We start from the raw sequence: 19197 nt of genomic DNA, 5'->3' as shown, positions 1-19197 counted from the left end.
TGTTACTAAAGGCTGTTGAAGTGCCACTCAAAATGCGAACTCAGGAGTTAGGTCACTAAGGTTAGTGGTTACACCAATTCATTGCAAGTATTACAAGTACTTGAAATAGACAGTATTTTATTGTCTTTTTATCCCTCAGGGCATATTTTTCATTTCTTTGTGACCAAAATGCAAAAGGTTAATGCAAGCTGCATGATTTCAGCAAAGCCTGCATATACTGCAGTTTAATACTAGTAATGCAGTTTAATACTAAAAGTAGTCTTCTTACCAAAGATCAAGGTTACCTAAAATGAACCTTTCATTACAAATATGATGCTCATTATTAAGTGACTGGTTAAAAACATGAGACCCAGAGTTAAGCAGACACTTCAATACAAATGGTGTACTACTAAATATAACGAGCCAATTTCATGACTAAGGTATCAAAGTTGTTCTTTTGAATTATTCATTTATTCCTCCTTTAGGCTGAATGATTTAGTTTTTTTAGGATACTGAGGAGTTTGAATCACTTAATCAGGTAAGTACCAGACTACAGCACCATCTTTCACTAAAAGCAGTTTTACTGGTGGACACCGGCGTAGTCTCAAATAAATACCATGCAAATTATTTTCTGATTAATACCTTTATGAAAAGGGTACAATAGACCTGTAATTTTACAGCTGTGTACATCAAGGAAGGAATTTCACCTGATTGCAGAAAAAAGTTTGTAGCGGTGGCTATTTAGTATGACAGTTTAGCTTAGAGAGGAGCTCTTCCTTGTAGATCTCTCTTGAAACAGAAGTAAGCAAAGCTATTCAGTACTATGAAACTCTTTAAAGACAGGCTTTTCAAACAGAATATTAACTCAAAAAAAGAAGGTAAGTTTATCTATAATTTCAAATTTAATGCATTTTAGACTTTGGACAGACAGGTGACCTCTTCTTGAATTCTGTGACAAATGGCGATGGGCATAATCCCTAATGGAGAGAAAATAGTGGCACCTTACAAAGCCAGAGGTCTGCAGACGACAGAAAGGTGTAGGCAGATGCTCTAATGTCACCCTACAGAAATTAATCATTTATGGTAAATATGAGAAAGACAAAGCCTTTATGATAAGGAGCAGACCTTCTCATGCAGAGAATATAAACAAATTTAGCCGTACCTGCATATAAACTACTCATTCTTCTGTGCTTCTATATCAACTGGAAACATACTTGAAATGGCAACTCCTTTATTTACACTGCTTTGTGCTTTAAATTATACAGAATTTCCAAACATTTTCTACAAGATCCTAAACATCTTTATGCTTTGCAGTTCTTTTAAAATTTTAATAGGGAGGGGAAAGGCATCACACGGAGATGCCAGTGGAGATAATGTAAATCTCTGAGATTTAAGTGAGTTATAGAACACAAAAAATAGACATTTCTTCTCTGTGGCTCAGAACAGCTAACTTGAAAAATGAAAAAATCTACTTCAGTAGTGACAATAACATTTTTTGATTTTTCTTTTGAGGTGAGAGAGTGAGAGAATGGAGCCATGCTACATCTGCGGGGGAATAAGGAAGAAACATTTATCCTGCAAGCTAATTTTTTTTAAATAGTAACTGTTAGAAAGACAATGCCATGATATTCCCACATGATACTGTTCAGCACATCATGAGTAGGTGGAGTGATAAAAATAAGGCATCAACCATCTCTGATGCTATGTCCATATCAATAACATCTTAATTATTATAAAACTAATCAAATCATTATAATTTTAGAGTCTTGAAATCAACTAAACAGCTTTAAGAATTTTCTTCTTCCATTTTCCTCTCTATTTTGGTTTTTTTATACATATATATATATTATTGTGCTCCTCTTTTGAGCATGCAGATGATTCTGTCCCTTTGGAAACAATGGAGAGCAGTGTCATTTTGCAGCATTTAATTGTGGATGAAGGGCAACAAATACCCCAACTGATAACAAAAGACATGGCAATGATTTTGAAACACCACAGTTCTTCATGTAATATTTCTTTCAAAAAAATCTTTAAATAATTCCTGCCAAAGCACTGAATTATTTAATTAAACAATACCTCTAAACAGTATGATGCATAACACGTGAGCTAATTTTACGCTATTCCTTTACTGAGACTGTTCAGGATGAAAACTTGACCTGACGCAGTATCTTAATGTTCTTAAAATTACTTGTAAATTCATCATTTAAGAAAATGTCATTGTTGTGTTTTATACATATTTTGAAACTTTACAGAAAAACAAGTGTCCTTGTACTATACGCTGATAAGCCTATGCCGATACAATCTAATTAGTTGGACATCAGTAGATATCCTGATAAACCCTGTAGTAGTAGTATTACTATTACCATTCATCCCTAACTAGGCACAGACTGTTCCCTTCCCCAAACACGATTCCTCCCAAACCCAATTTCTCCGACTTGCCCGCTCCTGACTCGCCAGCTCTCTTTTAAGACAGCAGTGCCTCAGCCTGCGCTACTCTCGCTCCATCCTCATCTGCTGACCTAAGTGGTCTAAACCCATCTACCCTTCCCATTCTCAGCTTTGCTGAGTTTTCGTTTTCTCCCCACACTATGGTCACCATCCCCACATTCCAAACACCACTAAATTCCCACCCCAGGTTTCTTTTTTTTTTTTTTTTACCCCAGGCTGTATCTACGAGCTCTGTGACTGCTCCTCTCCCTGCCTTTCAGTCTGCTGCTGTTCTTCTAAGCATGCTTCTCCCTAGCATCTGCTTTTCCTCTCCCCTCCTGCACTAGACAGTTCCCCTTTCCAGACAGTTCCCTTGTCCACTGGCCTCAGCCCCCATCCTCGACCCCTACATACATATATATGTATATACACACATACATATTTTTGCATATGCATGTATGTACATGTTTATCTTCCATCCTTTGTCGTCTTTCTCCCTAGTTCTTAGCACTTACGTAGTCCCAATTTTCACCTACCTCCTCCCTCACATGAAAACACCTCCCAGTTTGCCATACCTTTCAGTCCCAACACTAACAACCTCATCCAAGTATGCAGTTACTTGCTCTTGCACCCCTCACTATCCACATCATGCACCTCACCATTTTACTCTCACAGTCCAAGGGCTCAGTGAGGTAGAGGGCGGTACACTAAAAGCACAGGAATGCTAAGCTCACAGCTTTTGATGCCTGTGCCTGGATCCAGCCTGTCCCAGAGGAGCTCAGATCAATGCTTGCATTTAAATTCCGTTCACTGTATCTAGAATCTGGGGGGAATTTGAGAGTTTAACTCTAAGAAGCCTCCAATGTACATATCAGAATGGAGGGCTTGGTGGATTTTATTTAGTAGCTTGTAAATTGACTATACTTGAAAGCAGATTTTCACAGGAACAGAAAAACAGTATTCTTGACATAACTATTACCCTCCTGAAAAAAAGTTCCTGCTTCAAAGCCCAGAGTCTTCAGCACTTTCCTATGGCAAGTTTGCTAAGATGGCTGAACTATCTCAACTGTTTTGGCTGGAGGTTTTCTCAAAACCTTCAGGCGGAGGCACACACCCACACTGGAAAATACCAGCCTGAAGTCAGTTTGCCAAAATATGAGCATCCGAAAGCAGGACTTCACAACAGGAATTGTCAGGCAACCATAAAAATAAGTCCTAATACCACCACTGTTTGTAAAAAAAGGGTACAGACAGATTGATGGATCCAGCATGAAATGCTAGTTGGCAGAGAGAGAAAACAGACTTTAAGTACCTGTGTAAACTTAATGTATAAGAATAATTGATACAACCGATAAGCATTCTTTAATATTTTCTTACTGTGCCTTGATCTCAAAATGATTTTGCCCTCCAGAACAAATTTTTATGGTTGCTCTAGAGGCCCAGAAGAGGTTTGGTTCTGTTCCTGGTGTTAAATCTTCCATTTGGAAAGATGCAGACATTTAAGGTGCCAGCATTACAGATGGTTACCTTTCTATGCCCTCACTTAAAAACCTAACAAAACTCCTTTTAACCAATTTGACACCTAGGTTTACCTTGTTTGAACTCAATAAGCAGTCTGAACTCTGTAATAATCTGATGTCTGCTCAGACAGGCTCATTCTGTTCTCCTAAATCTAATCTGTGTTGGATCTGCCCACTATTAGAAAAATTCAACCTAGGGACTGTATGTAGAAGTCTAATTTACTTCACCAAATACATTTAATCAATTCCACCCTACTATTTTCCTCTTGCTCAATGTTTGATTACTTTTATGTCACCCATTAGATACGAACTGCTGTTTTTTACAATAAGCGGGTGATCTGATGAGGCCAATTTCATGTCTCCCATTAGATGAAGTGACATTTCAATCCAATTCTCTGACAAACTTAGATGAGGATACTGTGTAGTTTGAGCACACACAATGACAAGGCACTTGTCTTTTCAGCCTTTCCTATCAGAACAAACACTCAGGTAAATTGAAAACCTCCCCTTCAGGATTTATTTAAATAGAGCAATCAATACTTTATTTCACCATCCACAAAAGGCATATAAGATAACACAAACAAGTTTTCAAAAAAAACTCTTTTTTTTTTTTCCTTCTTGTTTAAGGCCAGACTAATTGTTCACTGACAGGCTTTTTGCTCATTAACTAGACAATATTCCTGTTTACAGTTCTTTAATAAGATAACATGGGATTAACGGACAGCTCTTTAATTGCTCCCCCTCCTCCCCCCATACCGATTAAACCTCGCTATGACCATATCTGCTCAGGTTAAAAAAAAAAAGAAAAAGAAAAAAGGAACATTTGGCCATTTGTTACGTATCTCTCATGTTCAAGATTTGATTCCTCTTTCTTTGTGATTTCGGGTTTGGTTTGCAGCACCTGACACTAGTGGCCTTTCTGCTGATTTCGAAAGTTCTGGTACCTGGTTCCCAGTGCCACACAACATCATGACACAGCAGCACTACAAACCTTAAAGAGGTTTACATAAGAAAGTAACTGGAATCTACTTAAAGTAAGTTCCTCTTTAGTGAAACTCTATCTACAATGAAGTAGAATGAACATTGTACGCAGTTGTAACCCACTCTACTGTGCAAATGTCCCTACTTAAAAGCAAAGATATTTTGAAAAAATCCCAACTCCAGTGCAGGATTTACTTATTTGCAACTTGAGTTACAAGTTCAGTAACCAGAATGAAACAGAGCACAATAAATATAAAGAACTGATCTCTCAACTTACAAACGCTTGGTTTGACTCTCCTATCATCCTAGCAATGTAATTCCAGGGAAATTCCTCTTAAGTCAGCTGAGTTACACCAGCGTAAATAAGAAGAGAATTAGATTCATTGTTTCCAACAGAGAGCGGGGAGTAGTTACACCACTATTTCTACACATACTATTATTAACCCATCAGTAATTCCCATGTGTACTAAGCATTACATGCAATACGGGTAAATGTACATTTTTTCATGATTTATTGATGAAAATGGATGAAAAAAAGATACAGGGGCACTGAAATCAATCCATTATCTTTGAATTCTGCTAACTAACATTGCAGAAAAGCTACTGACAAAATCAGGAAACACAATTTCTTAATTATATGCCATCAGTAAGAAAGCATATGTGCTAATTAGCCCCTAATGCTGCTATTTCAGTATAGTCATCTAAGGTTTTACAGCACAATGTTTAAAATGGGTCTTTTTAGGTCAGAAGGAATGACCTGCAGGTGGTCTCATAAAAGCTCCAATACAGGCAACGGGGATTACCATAATTACTTTGCCACTCTACAAGTAGTTAATGGGATTACGCCTGAAGGCTATACACTTGTTCACAGTGCCCAGTGTCTGGGTAAGCACAAATGCTTTAATGATACGCTACATAGTTTCATCTACTGCACCGCAAAAGGAGCACTAATAAATTAAAACACCCTAAATCAAAGAAATTGAAAAAATCTAACTTCTTCGGCTTTCTGTACCTCCTGTCACTGATGCAGTCAAGCTTCCATCTGCCTCCTTCAGGCAGTCTCCCTTCTTCCTCGTTTCCAGTGATGTTACGTCTGAAAGATTCTTCATCGTTCCTGTTGGGGTTCATACTCCACCCTTTCTTGCTCTCTTTGCTAACTCCCATACATTTCCATTTTTGGCCTCTCCTTTTATTTCCTTTTCATGCTATCTTTGCTTGGACTGAAATAACCTCATCTTTTCCACCATGCTTTATAATTATATTCTCATCTCACCTTCTCTATTTGTTTCTTTCTTCATCTGTCCATTCAAATAGCCCATCTAAGTTTTCATACTACAATTTGTTTTGTCATGTTATCTTCATACACTGGTTATTCACAACCTCCTTCTCCTCACCTTGTCCTGCTTCTCTCCATTTTCTCTAAAACACCTCCACTTTGCTTTGCTTTTTTAATGTCTTGCCCTGATTCTTTATTTACGCCACTGTGCCTCCTGTCCTTCAACCCCCTCCTTTACTGCTAGCTTCTCATACACATGCTTTCTATACTGACTTCAGAAACAACATCTTTAAAAAGTCCTGACAAATCCCATACAGGTTTATAAATATACAAAATAATTACAGAGTTCGGAAAAAGAAAAGAGCAAATCCCAGATCAACTAATAACAAAGCCCCTTATCCAGCCTGCTGTCTGTAACCAGAACTGTACAAGCTCTTATACTGCAACAGGCACTGATTTTTTAATTAGATGACTAAATCATAAGAAACGTTAATTTGTATCTTAACCCAAAAGATAAAACCTAGAGCAAAATTTGGAAAGCAGAGTGACAAGAAGGTACTACACAAAAATTAACTTCTTTCTCCTGTTACTCCTTAGCCTATAAGTTTCTTTAATTCTATTAGAACAGCTATAATGATATCATCCATGATAATCCAAATGCTATCCCCAAAAGAAAAAAAGTCCTATCCAAGGAAGGATACTGTTTCTAAAATCAGAGGACACATAACAGATGCAAGCGTGTCCTTCCTAATTCCCAGAGGAAAATTCCACACCTGTGGTGGATTAAGTTTTAAGGCACTTGTTCACTCCTTGCCAACTTGGATCAAATTGTTTTCCGAAGGAAGAAAAAAAGAGCCGTTAGCCCTTCATCTGACTTCTTGTTTGTTAGGCACAGAATGGACCAGAAATGGAAGACACATAACACAATAATGTGGCTCCACAGCCTAGGTGCTACAGAATCTGTTTTTGTCTCTGAAAGAACAAAAATAAAATTTTGTTCCTCCAAAATACTACTATAAAAGTAAGAAGCAATCAAAATGCAATTTAAATATAATGAATGCTGAAAAATTGTTTTAGCGAAGTTTTCTATAATAAGGATGGACATACCTGTATGCATTCTATTTACATTTAAGTGTTTCCTGCTGTTTTTAAAAACATCCGTCCATATGCTGGGATATGTGTATTTTATGTGTTCATTTTAATGTAAATCTTTCATATTTTGCACTAAATATATTTTTAGAATGCAATCTCCATAAAGGAGGTAAATAGCTAGTATTACGTTCACACCTTTAAAAATAAATCTTGTAAATATACTCTCAAAGACATATAGTTCTAAATAGTGCATTTTGGGGAATTACTTAAAAGAACAATCAACGATTAACTAGTTAATTAGCCCTGGCTTCTTCTGTCATTCTCTTGTTACAGCTGGATAGACTCTTAAGATTTACATAAACAGAGTCTATTTATTGAACCTCTTACCAACTGTAACAGGCTATGGGTGACATTCTTACTGAAACAGGAATTGCAGGTCCTTATTCCATACATTGAGCATGCAAATACTGATTTTTTTTTATTGTGAAATACCTTTGACTATCAGTTCTGCATAGTTTGATACACCAACTCCTCCTTCTGTCCGAATCATGCAGCGATAGCTGCCAGCATCCCGCTTCGTGGCATTTACCACACTAAAAAGTGCTACAAATCGGCGGAAGTTGAACACTTTTATGTCCTTCAAAGGTGCATCCCTTACATAAATACCCTAGGCAAAGAAACAAAAATAAAGAATATTGTTAGTCATTTAAAAAAAAATACTGAAAACCAATTTCATTTCTCTCAAGTTCCCCAAGAGAGGATGCAAGATAAAAGCAGAAGTCTGTATGTTACTTTTACAGATGTTTACGCTGTGTGAGGCTACTGCCTTCCCATGTGAGTTAAACCATTCATCATCAGTGGGTGACCACTCATCTGGAACAGCTGCTTTCAACTCTTTATAGATTAACTAATAGAAAGATTTAAGAGCAATATAACATTTACTTGCTTGGCTTGCTTTACACAAATATTTAAAGTTATTTCTTTTAAAGAAACATGAAATCCAGCATACTCAGTCTCTGCTTTCTGTTCCCCTCTGCATCTGCTGCTTGGCACATGCATCTTGCACAGCTTGCACGGAAATGTCAATGGATCGTTCTCATATAGCAGCACCCACACACGGGGTTATCAGCAACTCAGGTGGAAGAGACTAGGCACAGATTTACCAGGCGAATGACCAACAAGGCAGAAGCTGTCTCCATCTCCCACTTCCTCAGCATGATACTGTGAACTGGGCAGTTTCTACCTCAATGCAGTGTCTCACCCTCAATTCAAGATATTGCATGCACGGCACAAGAACATGAGCTATGTAACAGCCCAGGAGCACAAGGCCCAGCATAAGTCCCATGCTACCAGCCTGCTCCCTCACGTGATCTGTGCATGGCTGATGGAGGAAAAAAGGGAGGGTAGCAGACAGAAGAGGGCAGAGATGACACCTTGCCATGCTCTCTGACACAAAGATGAGGGCAAAGAGACTTGGCTCTCAGATCCTTATCAGAACTTGTGCTCCACCTGCCCATGAAATAGGATACATGCACTATGAACACTCAAAAACCCTCAGAACATGTAAAATCATCGAATTACTAGAGCTGATTGAAAAAAAAGCATATACAAAATCTAGTGACAACATTTACTCAAACAAGCAAACAAGAAAGACGCACTTTTCACAGAAACATATAAATTTCAACAAACTGAAGGCTACCGCCATTATCAAAACATCAAGAGAAACTGGAGAACCCCAACAAGCACCTCCCAAAAGACACTCTCTCCAAGAAGGCATATGCACAGTCTGATGCTATGTAATGATATCAGTTATTTTTAGTAGGTTTTTCTGACTTCAGGAGCTTCAAGCAGAGCAGGGGTCCTGCACTACCGAGCTTCTATAAACCATCAACACAGCTGGTGATGTCTGTTTTTCTGCCCTAGAGTGTGTAGTTTGTCCAGCACAATTTAAGACCTATATAGGGAATACTGACCTCAGTTTGTTGTGGCCTTTACTTGCCACCACATTGAAAGTACCCTTAAAACACCAGTTATAACCAGAGAGTTTCAAATACCAGCCACATAAAATTAAACTCATCCATAAATCACAAAACCAAGTCAGAGTTAATCATGCCATTAATGTCAAAGAAGCAGCATAATTAACAGTAAATACTGATTCTCAGGCACAGTAAGGTAGAGTTATTCCCTCTTCAAAAATAAATGTGGGTGATGCACAGCTTATTTGAAAGAAAAAAATGTTTGTAAGATGCCCAAAGAAGAATGTACTATCATGCCTTAAAAATTACTCAGTCTTAAATTATTACTTGAGAATTACTTCAAACAATTGCCAGCTCCTTAAAATTCCTAGAATTCTGAGCTGCAGATAAACCAGCTTCTCTGACGTGGCGTGGCAGTTACCGAAAACAAAACTTAGAAACATTTCAAACTACTATTTCAAAACTACTGTTTTTACCGGTTTTGCCACTGTAATAACCTTCTAGCAAGAATGGCTGCAGATAGCAGGATGCAAGCAGAGCGGGTTAATTATTATTTTGGAGAATGAATATTTCTTAAGAGCAACATTATTTTTTACCTAAGACAATAACTGATTAATCCTAATTATCAGAGCTGCTGACCAGTCACAAACCACATGGTTTTAAAAAGCGTGTTTCTGCAGCTTTCAGACTCTTTAAGGACTTTGTGCATAGACAAGTCATGTGTTTACATTGTATCCACCCACGCTACTTTTTCCTTTTTTCTGGTCGCAACATCCGGAAGCTTTACACAGGCTATTTTATCTTGCCAAGAAACAGGGTAAGTTATTCTCTAGGGAACAACATACTGCCACACACTGATTAATTCTAGTACCTAAACTAGCACAGCTCATTTAGAGTGTGAAGAAGCCACTCCGCACTCCCGCCTGCACGGGACACCCACTCTTCCACGCGGGGCACCTGCATCCAGAATTTACCAGAACTCTCATGAGTTATAACACAGCTGAAGAACCGTGTAAATATTTTAAGAATTATTTCTTGCTGTTGCCACCCAACAAAGGCTACAGGACGCTGCTAAAGGGAGAAAGAGGTGAAGGGAAAGGACTAGGCAATGCCATGAGGCACTATAATTTCTGCCTTTATCTGCAGCCCGTGACGAGAGGAGACCATGGAAAGGTACGATGCATGCATGCTCCCCGCTGGCCCCACACAGGGAACTGTCCCCTACCGCGCCAGCCCCCTCAGACCTCCCAATGGCCAGTAGAAATCCCGAAGCACACAGCCTGGCTTGACGTATAAACTGCCAGCAGTCCACGAAAGGAACTGCTCAAATACCCAGCCCCATAGGACTTATTTCCCATCTGTTTCTGGGCATATGTAGAATGCAAATTTGGAACTGATGAATGCATTGCTGCATTTATAATAAAGCATTATTTCACTGAGGTCCCATAATCTTTTTCACCTTCTGCTTATTCTTGAACACACTAATCTTGCCTGATTTCAAATGTCTTAACTGCTCTTCTACAACAGGAAATCTTGGTTTGATCAAATAATCGACTATATGGCCATGCAACACATGCTATCCATTCACATGTCAATAATTTTGACAGAGAAAGAGAGAAGCCAAAGTGCATTTCAGAGGCATACATCATTTTGCTCAAATGAACAAGCTACATGAACCTTAAATGTAACTCAGCTTGGCTCTACAGAGGATTTGAGCCTTTTTGCCCCCCACTGAAATCCAGATGTGAAACAGGTTATTAATGGTGGCTTCAAAATTAATGAAGGAGCTCCAGAATAAAAAGCTTTTATTATTATTATAATAATAACACACCTGTAAAATATATGTGAGATTATTATTAATAAAGCTTATCTTGACTGACTTCTCCTAAACATTACAAACTCACAGAGGCAAAGTGCAGAGTGTCTAATTATATGTTAGAACTCAAATAGTCCCACAGAAATCACTGGCATGACATTTACTACTAGAACTCAAAGGAGAGAAAAAAACCCCAGATTTTTTCCTTTAGTCTCTTTGGGAAAAATATTTTACAGGAAAACATAGTGTCTAGAACAGACAAAGACTAAGAAACATAATTGCTTTACTTTCCACAAGAAAAAATACAGCTCAAGAGAGCAAGTCTTCCCTCTCTTCTGGGATGACAGCAAATGAGTAGGAGAGCCGCCTAATTGATTTAAGCCTGAGCATAAAGGAATGGTAATGAAGGTAATGAATTCAAGTATAAGAAAAGTTCAATCCACAGGCATTGGAGAAGAGACTTTAAAAAAAAAAAAAAGGGGGAGAAAAAAAAAAAGACTGCACAGTTAAAAAAAAAAGGCGAAAACCCAACAACAACAACAAACCCCCCAAAACCCCAAACAATCCACATATACAACCTCTCCCTAACACTTATTTCAGCAACAGACAAATAGCAAAAGACTGGTTTTAGTCTAAAAAACCCGCTATTTATGATTTGATATACGAATACAGAATGGCTTCTGTTTTAACTGTACCCACACGGCCAGCTTCACTCCCTTTATTTGATTCACGTTTTGTTCCGAGTTACTACACAGTATCTTCAGGAAGCTGCACAGGTATGACAGTGGTCATTTTTATGGGTTAATTAACTATCCAAAATTTGGAGGAGAATGTCAATAATATTTTCTTTTCCATATTTAACATGCACCTTTAAGCACATTGTATAATAAAAGACAAGCTCTCAGTGCCGATTGTCAATAGCTATTTCATTTAGAATGGTTAGAAATAACTTACTTATATCAAATGAACATTCATTTATTGAACATATTAGTACATCCTGCTACAATTTTTTTACAAAGAATTATTTTTAGTAGCCTTCAGAAAAATAAGTTTTTAACACTCACGAATGCAACATTCTGAAGTCCCACAGATAAGAGAGATCACTTACAATCTATTGCTTCACTAATTATAGTCATTAAAACCTTAATCTCAGTTCTTTTAAGATAGAATTTGAAATTTACTGATAGGTCTTGCAAACTACCAGTTTATGTGGAAGCCTGAGTCTTCACAAATAGATCATATCTTATTGAAAATTAAACACACAAAAAAAAGACAAGTCTGTAATTTACTAATCCCGTTCTAGGAAACAGTATAAAATTAATGATTTACAGTGCAACACTGTGGTACTCTCTACTAAACCCCATTAAAAGAGGTTGCTGGAGCAACTTTGTCGTGTCCTTCTGTTTTATGGGTGAGGTTTTTTTTGTTTGTTCGTTTGTTTGCTTTAAATACAATTCAAAGATAAAAATAGTTCTTCCTTTTTTACTTTAGCCCTGCTTTGCCATGTGAAAGACTGATGTTTTACTACAGATTAAGCTTGCTAGCTCTTTCTGCCTCTGGGACTTGGAGAACTGTTGTGAACAGGACACTTCATTCTTTGGGAAGAGGAAACTGCCGCAATCGTTTAATGCTAGACCTGCTACGATTACAAAGGCCACATCTCCAGGGCAGAGCTATCTAATCTTCTTGGAGCAGAAGAATTTTGACCACAAAACAAAGATTGAAAGATGTTGAGATCCAAAAATGAAAATAACAGGTTCCACTGGCCGCTGAGCAACCCGTATGTTTTCAAATGCTCTGAGAAAGCTTTTAAAAAAAGAAATACACATATTCAAAAGTGCAGTTCAAGCCAACTAATGAAAATACATAACTGGTAAGTCACTTGTAAGAATAAGTTTTCTATTAAGCATCGTGTTATTTAATATATAGGGATATTAAAAAAAAATCTTAATTTAACCTCAGGATGTATACAGCTTGAAAATCCATATTCCTAGTACCAGCATAATAAATGCATACAGAGACAGCTTAAAGCACTTTAAAATGCACATTATTTTTCCATTTTAGGCAAGCTAGAATGAAAAGAAATAGGTTGATGGTTATTTAAATTAGACTTAGAGGCTCTTTTAGGCAATGAACTAACTCTAAGTCTTCTAAATGAACAGCAATTTAGCAGCAACAAGATATATATTAAACCTTTCAAAAATACTTTTAACAAAAATGCAGCAGTAATTCAAAGGGATTGAAGTTCTGGGATGTTATATCCAGCACTACCACTGCATTAATCACTCTCAAGGCATGTTTCAACAATTTTGCCAGAAGAGATTTAAAAGGAAACATCGGTCAGTCGCCCTCCATCCATACAGGTAGATTAAGCAATTTTTCATACGTTTAATAAAAGAAAGGGTTTGCATTACCCCACTTTCAAATACGCATATTTATAAAATTGTGATTAGAGTCATACCAGTGGGATCTCAAATAACATCAGCAGTGCCAGAAGTAATTTTGTTTAAAATATGTATAAAATCTAAATCAAATAGTAATTAATACCTCAACAAAATTGCTTTGCAGAGTTCATATCATTCCAATAATTAAGCCAGTTAGCTTTACCTCTGAATTTCTAGCGCTGCTTTCACAACCAAGACAACTGTTTGTCAGTCTAGATTAGAACCACCACAGATCCTGTGATTATCTTGTATTTATTCCATCTGTGTAAGTTAACAACTGTATTTCATTCAAGTAATGAGGCCGTGCTGGAAAAAGATTATTATTGTCCTATTTGGAATTATTCTGCTATGAGCCAGAATCGCACTCTGCATGTGTAACTAATGGGCATTCAAGCAAAATGTTATTAATTTACCTTTGAAGAAAGATTTCAGCTTTCAATATTTTAATGTTTGATAACGGAGCCTTTTCTTCAAATCACATAGCTCTCCATAAATCTCTGTTTATTATGACTAAACCTAAATGCTGGCTGGAGCTGCCAGGTAATATTGTAAAACATTACTGAAGTTACACATCGAGTTATCAAATATTAAGCAATCACATCTATTTGAAGATACAATTAAACATACAGAAAGTAAACAAAGACATTATTGCATTTTCTGGAGTCATTAAGCTCAGTGTGATGTACCCAAAGCAGTTACTCTGTACTTATACACTGAAATTGTTTTGTATCATTCTGACAGGAGCAAATCCGTTATTACTACACAGAGATTTTAAAATGAAAAAATACCCAATCCCTTGCTCAATCTATTTTTTATTTTTACATTAAATTCCAGAGCGATTGAGAAGAGTTAACATTCTCGAACAATTTGTCAGTGCTCACAAAATATGTAAAAATTCCAAATCTTCTTTCTATTCATCTTTAAAAGCACACAACAGAATACAAAATGACATGTAGGGAACTACACTCTCAGAAACATCTGGAGAAAACAGAGCACTAGGAAATCTCTCTCTAACGCAGAGCTTTATCCTTTAGATAGAAATTATGGCAATGATCCATGTATCTGCTAAGCATTTTGCTGAACCCATAGCCCTACTTATAAAGTCATTTAATCTTACACTGTATCTTAATTCTTCGAAATACACAATGCTAAGTACTTCTCATCATCCTTTTATTTGTATTAAAAATTCCAAGAGTTAGAATGAACACCTTGCTAAAAAAATGAAGAGAATATACATAGGATCTTAAATCATCTGGCTTGGAGTTCTGCAGACACCAGCTTTACGGAGGGGCTGGGAAGAAGCAGAGTGACGAGAAGAAAATGAGAAAGTAAAGATCACTAGCATAATTTTCATCTGCACACACAATGCAAAGTATACTAATGCAGGCATTTGTCTGCCTTTTCTATGCAAGTACATAACAGGTGTCATGGTTTAACCCCAGCTGGCAACTAAGCACCACACAGCCACTCACTCACTCCCCTCACCCCAGTGGAACGGGGGAGAGAATGGGAAGGGTGAAAGTCAGAAAACTCGTAGGTTGAGATAAGAACAGTTTAATAATTGAAGTAAAATGAAATAGAATAGTAGTAGTAGTAGTAGTGGTAGTAGTAGTAATAATAATAATAATAATAATAAATAATAATAAATAATACAATAATAATATACAAAGCAAGTGATACACTATACAATTGCTCACCACTCGCCCACCGATGCCCAGCCTGTCCCTGAGCAGCGATCGCTGCCCCCCGGCCAGCTCCCCCCAGTTTATATACTGAGCATGACGCCATATGGTATGGAATAGCCCTTTGGCCAGTCTGGTTCAGCTGTCCTGGCTGTTTTCCCGCCCAGCTTCTTGTGCACCTGGCAGAGCATGGGAAGCTGAGAAGTCCTTGACTGGTGTAAGCACTACTTAGCATCAACTAAAACATCAGTGTGTTATCAACATTACTCTCATCTTAAATCCAAAATACGGCACTATATCCGCTACTAGGAAGAAAAATCAACTCTATCCCACCTGAAACCAGGACACAGGACAGTTAAAAAACTGCAGTCCCACATTCTCTTCACTGGAAAAGTGCTGTCTTGCAGCACGAAGAAAGTCCAACTTGCAAGTTCTGGGCACAACCTGAAGTCTATTCCAAAGTCATAAACAACCAGAACAGCAGGCAAAACCAAAGCAACACTGAGTCCTCCAAAGCAGGTAAGGAAGAAGTAGCCAAGAAGGAAGCACACACATATTTGATGATGAAAAACCCTGCCCTGTGCAGGGCGAGGCAGCGGGCTCCTGAAAAGATCCTTTCAAATGGGAAGAATGAATGGCAAGAAGAGATGCATGCCTATGCTTAAAGAAAGCTATAGTAAACTCCTCATCAGTGACAGTGCAATTTGTGAATGAAGACAACCATAGCAGTAATAAACAATAGTAAGTTAGGTACACATTGGTTCATGTAACAGAGAAGCTAATGCACAGGAGTTTGACTGGAGGTGTTTCGGTCTTAGTTACTGAGTCAGTCACGTAGTTTAACAGCTCCCACCCCCAAAACACACGTCCTCCAATCTCTGTTTCCTTCCTATCATCTTTCCTTTGGGTTTAATTTAATTTAATCTTTACTTTGGTTCTCCTTGACTTAAAACAGCTTCAACAGCCTTGGTCTTATAAAAGAAGCCTCCGTTCAACTCCAGTTTGAACACGATACTTCCCAGCAGTACGTTTGTACGTTTTAACTACAGTATTCATTGCAAAGGTCACTGTTTCTTTCTCCCAAAGGTCCAAGAGCATAGCACAGAAAGGTTATTGAATTTACTTCATCAATTGCCTAACACGTATGTGGCCCTAAGTGATTCTACTGCTGCTGAACTGTGCTTCATATCAAGGCAGTCTTCAGGGTCCAGAAACAGACATCCCTAACACGCTCTTTAAAAGCAAGCTGAATTTAACCAGCCCCCTGTGGCACAGGTCAACTGTTCCATTATGTCAGGTTTGCTGATCACCATGTACCATATTATTTAACACTCCAGAATAACTGGAAGATTAACACATCAAACTGAGTTTCTTGAAAAGAGAACACTACTTGGGTTGCTTCATTTTCAAATTCAGATAAGAATACCAAAAATCTTAGACTGATACAGGTAATCCCAGAAAAACTTTTCTTATGGGTCACTTCATTAGATGAGAATATATGTGGGGATGGACGGGGATGGAGGAGAGGGATAGATTTATGTGCATCCCCTCTAACTTGATTATGTCCATAAGTATCTGCAGGTAAGCAAATTTTCTGCAAAGCAATGTATGTAGTCCATATGTCTGGTAGTTTCTGAATACTTGAGACGGAGTTCTAAAACAGGGGAAAAAAGGAAAAAGAAGAAAGAACAACTACCTGCTACCAGAAGCTTTTTGTCCAGAGTCCAAGTTTCATATCATCCTTGTTAAATAAAAATAATAATGGCTCTCTTAAGTGGCGTTTCTGACTCTCTTTATAGATACAAGGTGCAACAGGGCATCTTCAGCAAATGAGGAGGATCAAAATCTACTAATTTTTCAGGGTACTCGCAAACAAACTTTGCCAAAGCTGTCTCCAGCTGACTTAAGGGTTTGCACTGTCGTCCACAACCAAGGTCCTAGTGGATTTCATACAGTTTCCAGTGTACCTCTAAAAGCAAAGCTTCTACAGTTCATTAATTTTTCAGATTTACTTTTCCCCCAAAATCTCTTTTGGTCACAGGAGATTACCAAAGAGACAGAGGATTAAGAGTTATATTTTTGTGATAAAAAGGCTTTTTTCAAGACAAAAATTTTAATACCTGTATTAAAAGTTTTCAGACTCCATATTCCCTTCATAAGCAGGAACAGCTGGTATACTATGTGAAAACAAAATGCTTATTTCAGTGTCACAAGCACACTCTTGGCAGAGCAGCATCCACCTCTGCTAGACTGGTGCTGAAGGAAGGCCTTTGGACAACACCGCCCATTACCACTCCTTGCAACCTGATGGATGACTGGCACCACTACAGAGATAAGCACCTCTCTCCCCTCTATCTCAGTACTTTTTTTTCTACTGTATCAAGGGTTACTTCGTTTTCTTGAATTAAAATAATCAAATTTGCTCACATCCACTGAAGTTTTTAGTTTCTTTGTTGGTATCACTACCAATGTGGTCTTCAGTGCTCATTGATTTGAAGAGTTTCTAATTCAAAGGTTTTGACTAATGTCATAATGTAAAACTTCACAGCTGCTTCCGTCAGATATTTTCACCAGAAATCAACTATTTTGGATAACACTGTAAGATTCCACATGAGTTAGGAATGGTGGAGCTGCTTCATGAGGGTAGGAGTGAAGTTTATTCTTCCGTTTACCTGTAGCTGTGTTTTTTTACTATTAATAACAAAACACACTGACATTTCTTTGTGGTTACCAACATTTGGCTCTTGTGCCAGGCAGGGCAGTCCAGGTGGATTGGGAGCCTTACCCCATAGAGCAGCTTTGCTCGCCAGGCTTCTGCAGTGTTTCTGAGAGGGAGACTATAAGGCTCATTTTTGTCTCCCCTGTTACAGTGGCACCATCTCATACAAGTAGTGTAAGGCTAGAATGCAGATTCAGAGTAGCTATCGCACCATCAGGCATTTTAGTTTTTTCAGCTGTGCATTTCATTGGTCATAGTATCTCTGTGAACCCCAGCTGTGCTAGACAGGAAGCAGGTGGAAGTAAGATGTCAGTCTAACATCCATCAGTGACTGTACCGGTGCCCTGACTTAGCAAGATGGCCTCTATTTTTCTGTTTATTCAATGGTTTATTTTTCTAAGGAAAATGAAGAAATCCCTTGCAAGAACCAGCCTGAGCAGCACACTGCTGTGGAGGAAAGATTTCATTGGGCTTGGATGCCAAAACAGGAGGACGGCAGGTTGGCAACTCATTCCCAACACTTCTGGGAGTATGTCGGTCCCCTGATTTTGAGAATTTAGTCCTAAAGCAATCTCAGCACTGGGAAAGTCATGCCAGTGATAAGAGTACACAGCGCCTGATGTGCCACTCAGCCTCGATGATGATAACCTATAAAGGAAAAGATGGTGTCCAAGGAGGAAAGTTACCTTAACTGTACATTCCTACCACACTCCAAACACATTTTGTAAATTCAGCTGCACATAGTTTACTAATAAAAACACTAGGCTGGATGGTTTCTGCTGGTCAGCTCCAAAACATCACTGAAGTCAAAACGCCTCACGTTTTGACTCACGCCACACTGATTTCACGATGTCTTTCTGTTTCTTGCATATGTTCACTGGGACTTATCGTTAACAGTTCACAATTAATTGATTTCCCCTAGTCTCTGGTATCACTAATAATTGATGATTCTGTAAGAGAAATCGTAGCATCAGAGAAAGATTAATCAAATCTCTATACGCATAAGAATAAAACCAGTAAGCACAGGTAAAAAAGCCTGGCTGGTGTTACGCCTGATGGGAGATTGCATCCCAACAGACAGAAAAAAGGATTGCTCTAAGTGTGATGAAGCCTTCAGCCCTACTGCCCAGGCAGAAGCGATGTAACTGTTCACAATAAAGCTTGTCACATAAGCAAAGCATTTGTCTTCCTCAAAGGATGAGCATCTAACCTAATAACTCTTTTGTAACAGGAACTGGTTTGGATGTTTAGGTATACTTATTCAAAAATGTATTTGACTTTCCAT

General features: G+C 38.1%; 1 protein-coding gene across 11 annotated transcripts in view; it reads right to left on the bottom strand.

Moving 5' to 3' along the window:
* The window catches only part of PTPRM (protein tyrosine phosphatase receptor type M), a 499983-nt gene that overhangs the window by 295774 nt on the left and 185012 nt on the right, over window positions 1-19197 (bottom strand). For all 11 annotated transcript variants that reach the window (XM_087756312.1, XM_087756322.1, XM_087756360.1 and 8 more), the window contains exon 6: window positions 7768-7942. In XM_087756312.1, coding sequence (XP_087612438.1) covers window positions 7768-7942 — 175 coding nt within the window. The remainder of the gene's footprint in view (window positions 1-7767; window positions 7943-19197) is intronic.

Source organism: Nipponia nippon, unplaced genomic scaffold (assembly GCF_047370975.1).
Source record: "Nipponia nippon isolate SJK-2023a ecotype South Korea unplaced genomic scaffold, ASM4737097v1 scaffold_1, whole genome shotgun sequence".
NCBI classification, from domain to species: domain Eukaryota; kingdom Metazoa; phylum Chordata; class Aves; order Pelecaniformes; family Threskiornithidae; genus Nipponia; species Nipponia nippon.
Note: the sequence above shows the minus strand (reverse complement) of the source record. Positions and strands in the feature narration are given on the sequence as shown.